Source organism: Lissotriton helveticus, chromosome 7 (assembly GCF_964261635.1).
Source record: "Lissotriton helveticus chromosome 7, aLisHel1.1, whole genome shotgun sequence".
Taxonomy (NCBI): domain Eukaryota; kingdom Metazoa; phylum Chordata; class Amphibia; order Caudata; family Salamandridae; genus Lissotriton; species Lissotriton helveticus.
In genome coordinates this window covers 1409144191-1409160232 of record NC_136068.1, presented here as the reverse complement: position 1 = coordinate 1409160232, position 16042 = coordinate 1409144191, and the positions used below count along the sequence as shown (strand labels likewise).

The 16042-nt window shown below is 42.7% G+C and overlaps 1 protein-coding gene across 1 annotated transcript in view; it reads left to right on the top strand.

Moving 5' to 3' along the window:
- Window positions 1–16042, top strand: part of DNAH9 (dynein axonemal heavy chain 9) — a 1695107-nt gene that overhangs the window by 1058713 nt on the left and 620352 nt on the right. The window contains exons 50-51 of the mRNA XM_078654721.1: window positions 1619–2044; window positions 9293–9412. Coding sequence (XP_078510847.1) covers window positions 1619–2044; window positions 9293–9412 — 546 coding nt within the window. The remainder of the gene's footprint in view (window positions 1–1618; window positions 2045–9292; window positions 9413–16042) is intronic.

The window sequence follows — 16042 nt, the reverse complement described above, 5'->3', positions numbered from 1 at the left end:
GGGGGGGCAGGGCAGGGCCAGAGCCAGTACACTGGGTCTCCAGGCAGGGAGACAAGCCAAGTGGCGGTCCTCCTGGCCCCAGCAACAGCAACAGCCCCCTCTGGCAAGATCCAAAGTAGAACAAGTTGTAAGGGGACTCAGCCCCTTCTTATACTGTGTAATCCTTTGTTTCAGGGTGCAGGGTGAGGGGAAACCAGTTGCAGCTGGCTTGGGAGTACCCTTGATGGCCCAACCACCCCTTTCATTCATTGGGGAGGCTAGGGTCATTAGACACACCACAGGGGGGCGGAGCCAGCATTGTGTGGGGAAAAACCCAGCCCATCCAGGACCCAGGTGCACTCTTCCCACACATCACTCATGCTGATCTCACACTCACCACCGGGCAGACCCATCCAGACTTCCTGGAGCCTGGCATGCCAGCCAGCTCCAGCCAATCACCCTCCAGCATCCTCACTGCACACATACATCAATGTAGTACTTCCCAACTAGACACATACAAGCCACACATACCATTGCGCAGCATTCATTCTCACGAGTTCATACATTCCAAACTCGAGCCTGCACTCCCCACACATCAGGAACTAACATGGACACACACATTCTCCATGCATTCCTATGGGAGGGCAGGCCAGCCATACTACACGCACGCACTTTACTCTGGGACACAGGGAAAAAATGCGCCAAGACCCAAAAATCACTAACACAGGGTCACAAATGAAAGCAAAAAGATTAGGGGTGAACCTGCCCTAAGGCCCAAGTCCAACAAGGAAAGTCACAGGTTCCACAGTATAAGTCAAGTAAGTGTAATGAACATTACTCTGGACTGCCTTAGCCATAATACAGACCTCTTTATTCATTTAAAGATTGTTAAATAAAAAGTCAGTTTGATTATAGAGATGCTTCAAGAACAGTGAGGGGCCCAGAGTGGCAAATTCCTGTTGTATGGATTTAAACGAGAGCTTAAACACACCAGATAATAGTTTGCATTATTTCTACCCGTTGCTACAATGCAGTCAGCATGTGCCGCTCATCAAAGCCTGCCAGCAGCATTCGGAGAGAACCATATGCAGGTATCTTTGATTATCCCTCCATTATACCTGCTGCAGCGTCTGTAGGGAAAAATGTCAGCCTGCTTGTACGATAGCAGAAACAATTCAGCCAAGGAACTCTTATAGAGAAGTTCATTTAAAGATAATACCTCTTGGTGAAAGCATCCGCTTTTATCTCTGCTCTCAAGAAAAAGTAATTTATAATCTTTTTTTTTTTAATTCAAGACGTTCAGATTTCTTTTTAATAAGATGGAGCCCATTTATAAAACCTGTGTGTTGCTTTTTTTTATTGCAGATTGGATACACCCAAAGCAATTGCACATTTTGTGGCCTTAGAAATGCTCCAGAGATTCAATTGATTCCAATCTAACAAGAGAAGGGCGGCGCTGGCTGCAACAGGGGGGTTCTATTGCAAGGCGCTCAAGTCATTATATTTAAAATTCAGAGGGCTCCTTCATGCTTCAAAGCTAGTCTTTCAGATTGATAACCCAGGAGCCTGCTCCATTTCTTTCTCAGTACAAAGGAAACACATTCATTTTTGTCTAACAAGCTCATTTTCCTCCTTCCAGAACAATCTGACAGAGTTGAAGTCATTTGGAGCGCCGCCTTCAGCCGTCACCAATGTCACCGCCGCCGTCATGGTGCTCACAGCTCCAGGTGGGAAAGTTCCCAAGGACCGCAGCTGGAAAGCGGCTAAGATCATCATGGGCAAGGTGGACAGCTTTCTGGAGAGCTTAATCAACTTCAACAAGGAGAACATCCATGACAACTGCATCAAAGCTATCCAGCCGTTCCTGAACGACCCAGAATTCAACCCCGGGTTTATCTCGTCAAAGTCATACGCAGCCGCCGGCCTGTGCTCCTGGGTTGTCAACATTGTCAAGTTTTACGAGGTGTTCTGTGAGGTGGAGCCCAAGCGCATGGCTTTGAACAAAGCAAATGCTGAGCTAGCCGCGGCACAAGAGAAGCTAACTCACATCAAAGCCAAAATTGCTGTAAGTTGGAATGGCTATTTTTGCAGATATGGAAATTAGAATCCCTGCAAACATGAGATTCTTGGATTAGTACACATGTTAACCTTACCTCTCATAGACTGCATCCTATACTGAAGTGTTGATGCCCACTGTAGCGGGCAGTAACGGCTGTTAATTACCCTCCCTGTTGTTATGGGCTTGAGTCACAGGTGAGAGTATATATCTAGGGGGTGGAATTAACAACCAGTATTACCCCGCAGGTAAGTGCAATAAGTTTATCAACACCCATTCTCCTACACTCAGCCTAAATTAGAGGGTTTGCAGTGGGAGAAGAGCTGCCTCTCACTTGAAGCTTAGGAATAAAACATTCATTCTCTTGTGGTGCTTTTACTACTTATAACAGCAGCTGCCATTAGAAACACTCCTGTCAGGCGTCCTCCCTTGATTTCTTGAAGGAAAGTGTAAGCACAAATCCCACAGAAATGTAGAAATTGATCATTTGCATTTGTTTAAGTTCTTCCAATTTTCCATGGTTGATTGGGCTTATATTCCCCACTCAGCAATGCAACGGGAAGAGCCCTTACAGACGAGTCTTAAACAGAAGCTGCTCTTAGAAGAAGCAGAAGAAGTTTTTCCCAAGTGCTTCAGTTAAGCAGCAGCTCTTTTTCCTGCCCCACTCTATATTCTCCAGAGGCTGTCCTTAGGCTGGGAGGAAGTGGCGGGTGGAGGAGCATGCCACTGGGGACATCAGCGTACTGGAGTGGGTTTGCAGCCTCAGAATGCCCCTCTGAGGGCCTGTTCACTGCATTGAAGTCATGATGCTATCAAAAAGAGAGTAATCGACCATAAAAGAAGGTAACCAGATCATCAAATTGTTATTGTTCCAGCACAAATGCATACAAGCTAGAGCACAGAGAATATTATCTTCATCTTGAATTTGTCTCCAGTTTGACTAGGAGGATAGTGCTGTTTTTTCAAGATATGATTTTTTTTTAATAGAATTTTATATAGCGCGAACTTGACCCAGTATCGGGTATCAGAGAACTTTACATAGCACCAGTTGCTTTACATGAGGACATTCATTTTTGTTAGGCATGGGGAGATTTAGTGATTTGCCCAGAATCACAGGATGTTCAGCGTCATTGCCGAGACTCGAACCCGGTTTCCCCGATTCAAGGTCAACCGCCCTAGATGTTAGGCCAACTCCTCTCCCCACTGAATGTGCTTTCATGTGAAGATCCTTGTTGTTAGACAGGATGTTGTTAGCAAGACTTAACCTGAGTATTGATAATTTGCCCTACAGATATAATTTTTACAGACAATGCTACATATATGCACCTAGTCCCCTCAGTTCATCAAAGGTACAATCTACTAACACAAATCAGGCAGGCTGAAAAACACTAAAATCTGAGAAGTGCCATGGAGAGGTAACTTTGAGGCACTTAAAACAATGCTAACCATTTTTTAAGCATGTACTGCAAATTGCATTATCTCGTCCTACCCATGAGAGGTGTAGGAGGAACATTCAACAGATTTGGAAGTTAGAAAGAATGCTAACTTTTGCTGTCAGATTTCTGCATCTGCTGAAATGTGGTCAACAAATGTAACAATATATAATTTTGCCTATTGAAATGATTTAGTGAAAAGTAGATGAGGAGTACACAATATTTGCAGACAAAAAAATCACAACAGAAATATTAACAATTACAATTGAGAACCCAACCTAAAGATGGTGGTGACACACTGAGGCACTAGACATGGGCTTACTCTTGATGCCATCAATAGGCATACTGATTGCACACTGTTGCACAAATATAAAGATTATTTTCAAGTATTTTTCAAGGCCCTACTACTAGATTCTGGAATAATGCAGGACATATGAAGCTAGCGTAGGTTCACATTGCAGAACTTAATTCCTTATAAAATTATGCTTAGATCACAACACAAAAGCGCTATATAAAGTCCTTTACTACATGTTAAACATATTCCAATTGCTAAAATTATAGTTTTTGTAACTTTTTACATTTACATTTTTTCTGTGAAAGTTCATAAATGAATTCCTAAGCATTATCCCACATATTTTAGTCTTGCCCATGTGTATTCAAGTCAAGTTGAGGAATTGCATTTTGAGAATAAATTAAAATGGCCAGCTTGGCAAATGATAGTTTGTAGCTCAGACTGCAAATATAGAGATACAAAGCAAAATGACTCTTCAGGCCACACTTTGCAATGCTCTACCCTAGGAGTGAGGATTATTATTTGGGGTGGACAAGTGTCCACACCAAAGGATAAGGCCACCACCTACTGGATGTGACAAAAATGAAATTAACTAAATCTGTGTTTAATCCCTGGCAGAGTGACTCAAAGTAGTTAGGCGTTAATCAACTACAATATGTAAAGTAGAAGTAATGTGTAAAAATGTGCATAATTAGTAGAAAAAGTTACACACAACACAATACAACTCCACAACCAACTGTAAAATTAGGGGGACCAGAAGTACGTATTTTAAAATAATTAAAATGAAAAATAGAGCACCCAATGTAAGTCAATGGTCCCGGTAGACCTGTGGCATGGTTATATTTCATGCTGAACGTGTTGGAGCCTGGGTCAGATGCACCAAATGGATTGGTCCCAGTGAAAGTCTGTAAGTCAAAATGTTTGACACGTTTTTTTAAGTACCAATTCAGAAAGGGACATTGTCGTTTCCTTGAAGAAAAATGTTGAAATTTCTTTCAGGTCAGAACACAGTATTGAACCTTTTCACTTTTTGAGAATGGGATTCTTGGAAGTCACTGAAGCCCTTTTTGTAACGAAGGCCGGATACCTTAAGCACGTTACTCCTGCTGGCATTCTGGAGCATTTGAGATTTCTCTCTGAAAATTTTGCAAGTCCCAAATCTGAATGGGACTTCGGTTTTTTGGGCAGTGTGGAGATCTTCACACAGGACAATGCTGAAGTCCAATCCATAGCTGTGGAACTCCTGGTTGGATATTTTTTCCGGCAGGTTCCACTGAAGCTCTGAAGCAAAAGATTTTCTAAAGTTTCTTTTGGTGCCCCAATAACGAAAGGAGTACACTTCTAAGCCCTCAGGATTTATGGCGGAAGCACTTAGAGATATTGTGTGTTTTGCAGAGGCCAACAGCAAAGTCCAATCACAGCCCAATTGGCACAGGCCCATTGGGAGTCTCCACAGCAATTTTTTTTAAAAATGTTTTTTTCTTCCTAGAGCCATCCAATAGATCTAACCTATGCCCTTCTCATGAGTCACAGATGCAAGCTCAGCAGGTTCAGTCCACCTGGTATCCTTCCACAAGTCCAGCAGTTACCTGAGGAAGGCTGGGTGAGGTTTTTAGGATTCACAAACCTGTTGGTCGGGGACACCATAAAATACTTCTTGTTGCTCTCTAACCAATGGAGTATATGTTTCCATGCCCTGGTCCACCTACTTAATTTATTAGTATTTCCTGTTTGCCCTACTGCAAACAGGGCCAAAATGCATTATGTCATGGCAATTCGAAGATACCTAAAGTCTTCAAACACACTAAACTTGGGCTCTGAGAGCTGGATGTGTATAGAAGAGTTTACTATTGAAATAACTTGGGTGCTCCCACATTTAACACTAAAATTCCGTTTGAAGCAGGCCCTGGACCCACAACAGAAAATCAGACAGAAGTCTATTAAGACAAAACAGGACCCTTCAGTTAGGAGAAACACAAGAATTGTGATCAGGGCCTGTTTGATCACTTTCCAGGGTGCACAAGTTTTACATTTGTCATTACACCATTGCGCCAACAGGACGGGCAGCAGCCCCTCACCCTGAATATTCTGCTGAGCTGTAATGGTTGAACTCTGCCCATTCAGGCCAACATATCAACCAAAGTGGTATATTGTGCAGCTCCTGGGAGGATTTTCATACCTCATTACAAGAATTTCAGGGCTGGCCAACAGCTACAGTCTAAGGCTCATTAACTTACAGTGGGACTGGTAAGTAAATATATCTTTTCTGAAAGTTATATTTCAAACTACTTAGAAATAATCTGATTTTGATTTTTAGAATTAGGAAAAGTTCTTGATTTTTTTATGTAGCTGTTTCATATTGGATAATGCAGAAATAGTGATTTAATCTGGATTACCACTTTTTCCCATTGGCTAAACCCAATACAGTGAAAACTACTTTTGGTAATTTCTTCCTTTTAGGTACATGATAAAATTAATTTACATGTTTACCACTTCTAGGTGCTGTGCACCACTACCTTATTAGCAACAAGGTACATTTTGGGGCACTCTGTGTAGCACTTAGAAACAGCATTGTAGGCCGGTAAAAGAGTGCATTTTTACTGGTGTATCTACAAACATCAGAACTTGCAGGCTGCAGGGGACCAGGCCGCCTCAGTGGGGGATTCTACTATGTTTTTCGGCTCACAAAGTGGATAGCACAATATAGTGCTTCAGTATACATGTGACATTTAATTTAACATGCAACGGGGTAGTTTTCACACCATATACGATGGCCTTATAAGAAATCTAAATATGCCATGTGAGGTTTTAAGCCGATTTTGTTGTAGGGTGTCAGAACATATATACTGGACACTGACTAGTAGTTGCCCAGTTCAAAATTGCATTAGTTAATTCCCTAAAAAATAAATTTAAAAAACTGGGATTGAACTCCCAAAAGGAGTCACTTTGCAACACCTACCTGCTGATGAGATTCCCATAACCAGCCACTATTGTTCCTCTGGGGTTATTCCTAAAAATATGTAGCCATCCATACGATCATGGAGGAAGCAAGTCTGACCATGTCATTTGAGTTGTCAGTTTAATACAGGCTCACATATATTGGATCTATTTTTTCAGGTACTTTTTTTGGCAGAAGAGGTCTTACTTTTGTTCAAGATAGTACAGATTTGGTGGAAAGTTTTTTTATTGTGGAACTGTATGTTGTTGGGCACAATCCCTTAGTTCACGAGTTTTTTTCTTGATTTATTAGGGGAACAGGGGATATACACTCTCCGTTGTCTATAACAGTATTGGTTTGCTTTTAGTCAATTCCTCTCATTCTGTTCATTCCTCATCTGGTGGGAAAAATCAGAGAGAAAGGTGCAGTTTATTGTGGTTCTTGCCTTGTTTTTTTTCTCAAAGGCAGTCAGTTTCAGCAATTGTGCCCTGTGCAATGTAGCTATTATTTGGTGCTTTAATTTCTACAGAAGGAATTAAATGGGGACCGAAGTCAATTTTACCCTATATTTATAATGAACTGCCTTTATGCTTTTTGGTGCTCCAGGGTATAGTTTCTCACTCATTGTGCCATGAGCTAGAGGAAGTTTATAGGATTATTTTTGTGTTGAATGCAGAGTACGGCTGTTGTCTTTCTATCTGGGATCTGTATACATTTTCAGAGCTTTCGACTCTTTACTTCAAGCCTTAAAATGGTTCTTGCCATTTTTTCACCTCAAACTTTTTGTCAGGAGCTATTATTAATCCTATGCCATTTGAAGGATTTGAGTTCTCGCTTGTGTTTGGCCTCCAAAATAAAGTTTTTCGAATTAGTGGGTCTGTATTTTTTAAAGATCGCATCCGCTTTCTAGTAAGATGAGGACGTGACTTTGCCGTCCTGATTTCCTAAATAATTCTCACATTTTGATCATCTGCTTGAGGTGGTATGGACAGTTCGGGCCTATTTTCTCTGCACATAGCTATAATAGTAGATTTCCTGTAAACTTAGATACAGCTAAGCATAGGGGAAATTCTTATTATTGGGAGTGAAATCTGTTATTTCTACATTGTTTTTTCTAATTGGATTTGAAGATTTTTTGTTCATTTTATAACGGTTACACTTGTGGTTTGGTTTCCTGCTTTGTACAGCCGCAGCCTGTGCAGGTAAGAGTGGTGGGGCCAGGTTGGGGGGGGGGCGTTTCGACAGACGATGACGTGGATAATTAATTAATTATTTAAATTTCCCTTGTGGTCGCCTGTTGAATCTACCCCCCAACCCAGCCCCACCTCTCTTACCTGCACAGGCCGCAGCTGGCGTTGTAGAATGGAAAGAGCCTTCATTGTTGACATATGCAGAACTGTTACCTGACTTAATGTATTTTCCCTCATTTACCTTGGTGGACTTGGTGTGGCTCAGTGGATTGTACTGTTTTTTGGCTGCATTTTGTTTTGCCTGGGCTTTGCCTTGATTGTATCTGGTTTATACTGAATTTTTCATTAGAAATGTGGTTGCTACATTACCTCTGATATTTGGTTTGTCTTTTCCGGTATCATGGATCTCAACAAAGTCTCTTTGGTGCATCCTTACCTAAGGAATAGGATATTGCATGCATTGAGGAAATAATGTATGGCTTATATATGTTGGTAATTCTCTGTACTCCGATTCTCCCTTCCTTGTTCCTGTATTCATGATCCAGCTGTCCAACCCGCTAGTCCTTAGTTAGCAATTAGGTTGCGAAATTGGTTTAAAAAAAAATACAGCAATTAAGCTGTGGGCAGCTACCCCTTATAGTCACTGAAGTAGCCAGGTCAAAAATGGAGGGATATGTACCAAGCATGAAAAGGGGTGCCAGTTCAAGGAGCCATGTCTATGACTTAGTTACTTAAGTACAAAAATTAGGAAGGGAGAATTAGAGTAATGAAGATTACTGGTAAGTAATCCACAGAACCACAAGGTATGGCACCCTTTCCATTAGAGTTTCATCCTATCACTCTTTGTCGGTGCTGGGGTTCAGCAGAGCATCAGCCTGAATCGTTCCATCTTCAGAGGTTTTCTGAAGCAGATTTGGTTAGCTTCTTCTCACAGACTAGGGTGTAGTGTATTCTAGCATTTTTAACTCTAGACGACCAGAGATCAGCCGACATTAGAAGATACCTGGAGGTGTACTGTTCTTTCAACTAAACATGCTTTCTACTTTATAACCAGAAAAACACTTCATTGATGAAGGTACAGCCTGAAGTCTGTCCTTAGGGAATGGCCACTCTCTTTCACTTTTTATACAGTGTAAGCAGGATATGCAACTCCTATCATGACAAAGGCTGCAAGGGAAACATTATATGTTCCTTTTAAAGAGAAAATGTTTATTTATTATTTTTAAAATAAACGATCGTCCCTTTGTGGCGAAACAAGTTCATTCTTTAACATCAGGGTCAGAGGTATGTGCATTACCTTTTGGTTCAGAGGTGCATCTCCTGTGGGGACCCTTCATCTTGTCTGTTACAGCAGTGTGCATGGATTCACGATGCATGGAATATTTGTGTTTTTTCTTAAAACAGCTCCTGAATGAAAACTTGGCAAAGCTGACTGCTAAATTTGAGAAGGCAACAGCTGATAAACTGAAGTGTCAACAAGAAGCTGAAGCAACTGAACGCACCATCTCTCTTGCAAATCGATTGGTGAGTAATCGTCAAAAACAGCCTTAACCCCTTGCGTGCTCGTGACGGAACCGTTCTGTCACAAGCCTCGAGTGGGCTGTGCTAGTGATGGAACGGTTCCGTCACGGCCCGCTCGCCGCGCCTGCGCGGTGCGAATTCCGCGCCTGCGCTGAGCGTTCTATTAGGCGGGCGGGGCCATGACGGAACCGTTCCGTCATAAGCACAGCTCACCCGAGGGCCATGACGGAGCGGTTCCGTCACGAGTACGCGAGCGCCGCGCGGCCCCCCTCCCCCTTAGCACTGCGGCGGAATTGCCGCCGCAGCTAAGGGGTTAATACTGTGGCAAAAGCCTATTTTGGTAAACGTGACCCCTAAGTCAATGTGCATAGTTTTATTGCCATACTATTCAATTGCCTTGCTGGAAACTGTAATATGTGTGATAAAGTAACACTTCTTGTAGTTCCCAGATCTTTGCTCACATGGAGGCAGAATGCCTTTGTAAACTCCAAAGTTACTTTTTACATGCTGTTTCGGTTATTTATTCCTTATAATCCATTGGATTCACCTCCCTCAACTACTTAATTTTTGTTTTTTACTCTCAGTTGGGGCCGGTATGTCTCGCGGGTAGGAGGCCGTGCGCTGGGGACAGAGTTAGGGGTTGGGCTGGGGGTAAGAGGTCGCTCGGGATGGAGCATAAAAAAAAAATAATACCTTACCTTGAGGCCGGGTCTCACGTTTTCTTTGCTATGCTCTCCTGTCTCCGACCCCAGGAACAAGAAGCAGGCAGCTAGGCTCTCTCCCTAGGCCAGTCACAACGCTGCAATGCAGCATTGTGATTGCTCTCTGCACTGTGACAGGGTGCTCAGCCAGGGGCTGGAGGGGTGGGCATGTTCCCCATGCAGGCTGTAATGCAGCCTGCATGGAGAAGGGGAAAGTGTGCATGACTGGTTTGGGCAGCCCGAGAGAGCCGACCAAACAGTCATTGCACACTTAGGAGTGGGCAGACCACTCCTCCCCTGCCCAGTTAGCAGAGCAGCCCCACCCACCCGCAAAGGAAACATAACATCGTGATAACTAAAAGTTGTTACCATTTTATGTATTTGCTTCTCTCCACCATAGCAGAGGAGCCGCAACTGCTCCCTCTCCTTTTGTAAATTCTTGTCTTCTTCTCTGACTGCCGAATTACATCTTTCCCCTCCCCCATTGTTTTTAAAGTCTTTTTTTGTTAACTTCATCTCTCTTGCCAAATGTTTTTAGTTAACTCTTAGCTCCCCTCATGTCGTCAACACATATTCCACACCTCCCTTCCTAAGAGCAGTTTGTTTTCGTTTTTTTTTTTGGCTCGCACCATCTCAGTTCAAAAGGACAGCCTGTCTCTAGACTGCTCTCTTCTTCTCACAGTAAGACTTGAATCCTTTTCTGAAGGCCTCATGTACTCATGGCCCCTAGTCCAATCTCCAGTGCTTTGCTTGAGGGTTTATATATCATCCTGAACTAGTGACTCTATATTTTTGCGCTATTATGATGACCTTTACTGCTTTCTATCAGCACATCGTTTTACTTTTTTTAAAATGCAAATGTAACTCTCTCTTCATGGTGAACATGCAAAGTGCTCAGATATGGTTTATGTTCATCTTTCAGTACTGGATGCACTTATATGTATTTAACAATTACATCTTGCAAATGCAATCTTTGGAAATTGTTCATTGTGCCTTTGTTGGGCGATTTTCTGCGGCTTGTAATCTTCAAAGAGTCATGTTTATTATACCATCTGTCAGAGATGTCTTTAATTCGCAGCTCTTTTCTTTAAAAAAAATTTGCCAATATGACAAAAGGAGCTTCTACCAGTCTCTAAAGTGTGCTGTTTAATATTAGCCGAGCGTAGGGCTCCTCTATCATTGCCCGTGTGGATCTCATGGGTGATACAAATCATTCCTGCTCCAGTGTGTACTGTACAAAGTAATTCTGCTTTGTTTTACTGAGTGCCGACTCATTTTTCAGCTATTTCTGGCAGCACTTTGCTTATTAGTCATCTTTTTCCATTGTACGACTCTTAGCAATCATCCGAATGAACAAGGTGGAGGAAAAAGAGTAGCCCCTCAAAGTAATGCAAAATTGTAAGTTATTTTCATCCATGTTTGATTTAATGAACATCAGGGCTGTGTTATGTAATAGAGGCATTGTTCTTGTTTGTGCCATGGCACACCTTTAAACAGGTGTGCTTGGCTCAAACAGAGACTGTACATCCTACTGCAATCAATGCACTACCCTTGGGGCAGCTGCAAACCCATGCCTGCCCTGGGGCGAGCACATTAATGAAAGATAGAGGTGTGGATTGAAGCATCCAGTCTGCCTTTCACTGTACAGGATAGCAAAAGACACACAATTGATGGACGGACTGCAGAACAAATCAAAACATTCACCCCCAGTCAAGAGATCTGGGTTAAATCCATCATTCTTTTGCTCACCATGCCACCCCAGTTTAGACTTGGCCATATGCAAATCAGTCTTGACCCTGTGCCTCATGGGAACAGTCCAGCCCGAACTGCCAAGCCAGGTCCTCCCTGGACAGGAAACAACCATCCTAGGACCAGTTTCGGTGTTTCACCCCTCATCAGCCAGGATAGCATCATTCCAGTGGGACAGTGAGCCCGGGACCCACGTCTGGGCATACCCGGCGCACTTAGGGCGAGAAAGCAAAGTGCACACAATTGATGGAACTGGAATGGCATGTGGAACAAACAAACGATGGATTTAGGCCCAGATCTTTGTACAGGGGTGAATGTATGACATTGTTCTGCATTCTGTCCATCAATTGTTCTTTTTGCATTTCACTGTGCAGGAGGCAGCAGCCTGCACCAGTAAGGGAAGGACAAAGATGCTCCTGCAGGTGGGTGCAAGGAGTGACTACACCCACCTGCAGAATGGTATCGGGGGATCAATAGAACCCCTTTTCTCCACTTCAGAGAAGCAGCCTCATGGGTACACTTGCAGTGTGCCACCTCTTTAAGGTGCACAGTCAGTGCATCTCCTGATGCACTTTTTCCCTCTGCACTCACATCCGTAATAGAGGCAAAGTGTTTCCCTTATTTGCATTGTCCCATGCTCCCATCCAAATGAGGGAATGCCAACTTGAGATAGTGCTGTATGTGCACCCACACTATCTGTGTGCGCACAGGCATCGGCAGCCCTTTTGAAATACTACAGTGCCCCAGGAGTGCCGAAAATGGATGCACACACCCCTTGTGCTGCCAGGGCACTGTTTGAAATATTACCCCTGGAACACTACGTATACAAGCCAGATATTTTATTGGAGTTTGCATTGTCCTTTTGTTTAGGCCTAGGATTTGAGACGAAGGGTGAATATCCTTCACAATGAATTTTTGACCCCGCATACCATTACTCCGCATTCAAGTACTACGCATGGTGCACCTACCCGCATAGCATTACTCCGTATTTTTTTACAACACGTTTGCATTCACCACGCAAGGCTTTACAAAGAATTTTGTTGTAAAGGTATGTATGGTAAATACACACACGTTGTAAAAAAAATATAGGCGATCCACGTCGTTGTGAGGAAACAGAGGTTCTTCTGTTTCCTCACAATGACGTTCACCACCTCTCAGAGACCTATGAAGTGAAGCAGGAACAAGGAGGAACCAAGAGGTGTGAGAGGTAGGGGGATTGGGCCTGGGGTTAATTTTTTAGGGTTTAGGGCAGCCCCGAGGGGTCATGCGGGGTAGTGTTTCAGTGTAGGGACTGGACTGGGGGTCGGTGGTCATGCTGGGGGTAGTGTTTTAGGGTTTAGGGTACTGTTTGTGTGATGTAGGTTAGTGTTTTAGGGTTTAGGGTAGTGTTGGGGGGTCGTGTAAGGTAGTGTTTGAGTGTGGGGACCGGACTGGGGGTCGGAGGGTCGTGCTGGGGGTACTGTTTTATGGTTTAGGGGAGTGTTGTGGTGTTTGTGTAGTGTAGGGTAGTGATTTAGGGTTAAGGGTAGTGTTGGGGGGTCGTGCAGGGTAGTGTTTCAGTGTAGGGACCGGACTAGGGGTCAGTGGAGGGTTGTGCTGGGGGTAGTGTTTTAGGGTTTAGGGTAGTGTTGTGGTGTGTAGTGCAGAGTAGTGGTTTAGGGTAGTGTCGGTGGTCGAGCTGGGTAGTGTAAATGTAGGGAGAGGACTGGGTGTTGATGGAGGGTCGTGCAGGGGTTCTACATTAGGATGTAGGGTGGAGGCAGGGTACTCTCACTTACCTTTTAAACTTTTAAAATGAGTATACATTTACCACGCATGCCTTTGCCTTGTAATGGCATGCATGGTAAAGGCATAGTCCTTGTAAAAGTTCCGTTGTCAAAACTTGTGGGGGTCAATGAATTTGTGTTGTCAAAAATTTGTGGTAATGGTATGCAGAGTGTTTGTTAGTGGTGTAACATCATATATTCTAAACAAAGGCACTATGTATCAAATTCATACAGTGGAAAGCTGCACCCTTGATTGGAAAGTTCATGTCAATCCCTATAATCACATCACACATTCAAACATACAGTTTATTACTTTTATTTGGGGAGTTCTCTGTCCGACTGTGGAGTCTCCACATTTGTAAACTTAAGATTCACTTGTAGTTTGAAAATACAAAAAAGTAAACTTACACAAAAGTTAGGTGGTGGCTTGTGTTTGTAAGTTTATTTTGTGGTATATGCATTCATTATATAAACCAATCACCACTACACAAACGAAGGCCAGACCAATTGACCTTCCCAATTTTTGATGTACTTGTGAAGCATGCTCATTCCCCTGTTGAATTCCCCTATAATCAGTGCTAAGTTTGTAAAATAATGAGTGCCAAAGCTCTCCTCCAGCAGTGCTATTAAAAATTGGCATGCTAAATGCCAACATTGTGCAGTTTTGAAGTCACCTCAGGCCTCTTTAATCCACCACCAGACACTCTCTGCTCCTTTATCTCACTCGTGCTGGTTTCTGCTTTCTCCCTTTGTGACTTTTTCTGTCTTTCTCTTCCTCCTTCTTTCACCTTTGTCTGTTTTTGCCTCTCTTGCACTCAAGACATTGCTGATGAGGAAAAATAAGTGCCAGTCCTCAAAACAGAGGGCCAATGGGCCCCACCTGCAACCATCAGCTCAAATTAAGAACTGCCTGTACTACAGCAGGGGAGGTAAATGCAAGAGAGCAACTAATCATGACATGAAGATTCTTGAAATAGAGAAAAGAGATCAGATACCCTGAATTGTGGTTCCAGAAGAGTGGGGTGAGGCATTCAAAAAAAGAAACCCTAAAAGATCTATCACAGACATGAGAACAGTTCCTCCTATGGGACGATGGCAGATACCTAGAAGAATGCCACAAGAGAATTAGTATACACATCTAGAAGAATGGCTGAGACAGGCACTTGGGAAAATAATATATGTTGTTTATTAGTCAACGACTAATACAATACATAAATTATTTTAAGCAAACAAAGATAAAATAGGATGAGTTTCAATGAACAGCAGTAGTTATGTGATTGTACCTATCGCACGCCATGCATAACTATACGGATGAATCAGTAACATATTCTAGAAGGGAGCACACTCAAGAAACTTGTTGAACCTCTCTTCCAATTCATCTGGTTATCAATCAAATTTTGTTTAAAACATTTGATACATTAGTAAGAGATTTGTCCTCGAACCATGCACTGACTTTTGCCAATCTAAGTATTGCACGGCAAATAAACATAACTGGCACAGAATTGACACAAATACAAAATCGAGACACAACTTAATAGTGTTTTTTTGTTGAAATGAGGAATAACCGCAAACCTTGCAAATTTTTATAATGTTATCCTCCCTATATTCCCGGATGCATGGGCCAAAGTCCAGCCCATCAAACACCTTGAACCTGCCCTAGAACTGAGCACACATCTCCACTTGGTGAATCAGTCTCCTGTTTGAAATGGGAGTTTCGGAACTCTCTTGAAAGTCTCTCTTTGACTACCGAAAATGCTGCTATGCCATATTTATGGGGTATACTAAACAAATGCCAGTATTGTGAACATTTGTAAGGAGCCCTTGTGACGGCAAGTATCAAAATAAGTTTTATATAGTGTTGCAAATCACCCTCAATAATCTCGCATGGGTTATCACCTAGAGAGGTAAGCTAAAGTTTCCACAAACCTATTCCATTCGTACCCTTTTAAATATTGAAGAATGTAATGTCCAACCAAAGTTTCTAAACACTGAGCGTGATGCATTAAATAATAAAGTGAAATAATGAAATAGATAGGCAAGTAGTGGAGAAATATAAATTCAACCTTTCCAACACATGGGATTACGTCAGACCGTTAAGCATGTCAGCAGAAGTTTCGATTGCTGTTCAGTTTATACCTACTTTAGCATCTGACATGTAAGTGTCCTTGGTTTGATTAGATGGTGGTTTAGGCTAGATGACCATGGTTTCAGATAGAAAAGCCTCCATTTTGAAACATAGTTTTCATTATCCATAAACATCAAAAAGCTTCACCTGACAGGCATTTCATGCCGGGTGTTCAGGTCTTTACTGTGAAGTGGGAAGCCAAAGTAAACATGCTCTAGTGTTCAAAAGAAATCCATCGATGACTGGCGCTCAATGCAAGGTTGCCAGATGTATTGGACAATTCCTCCTGCCA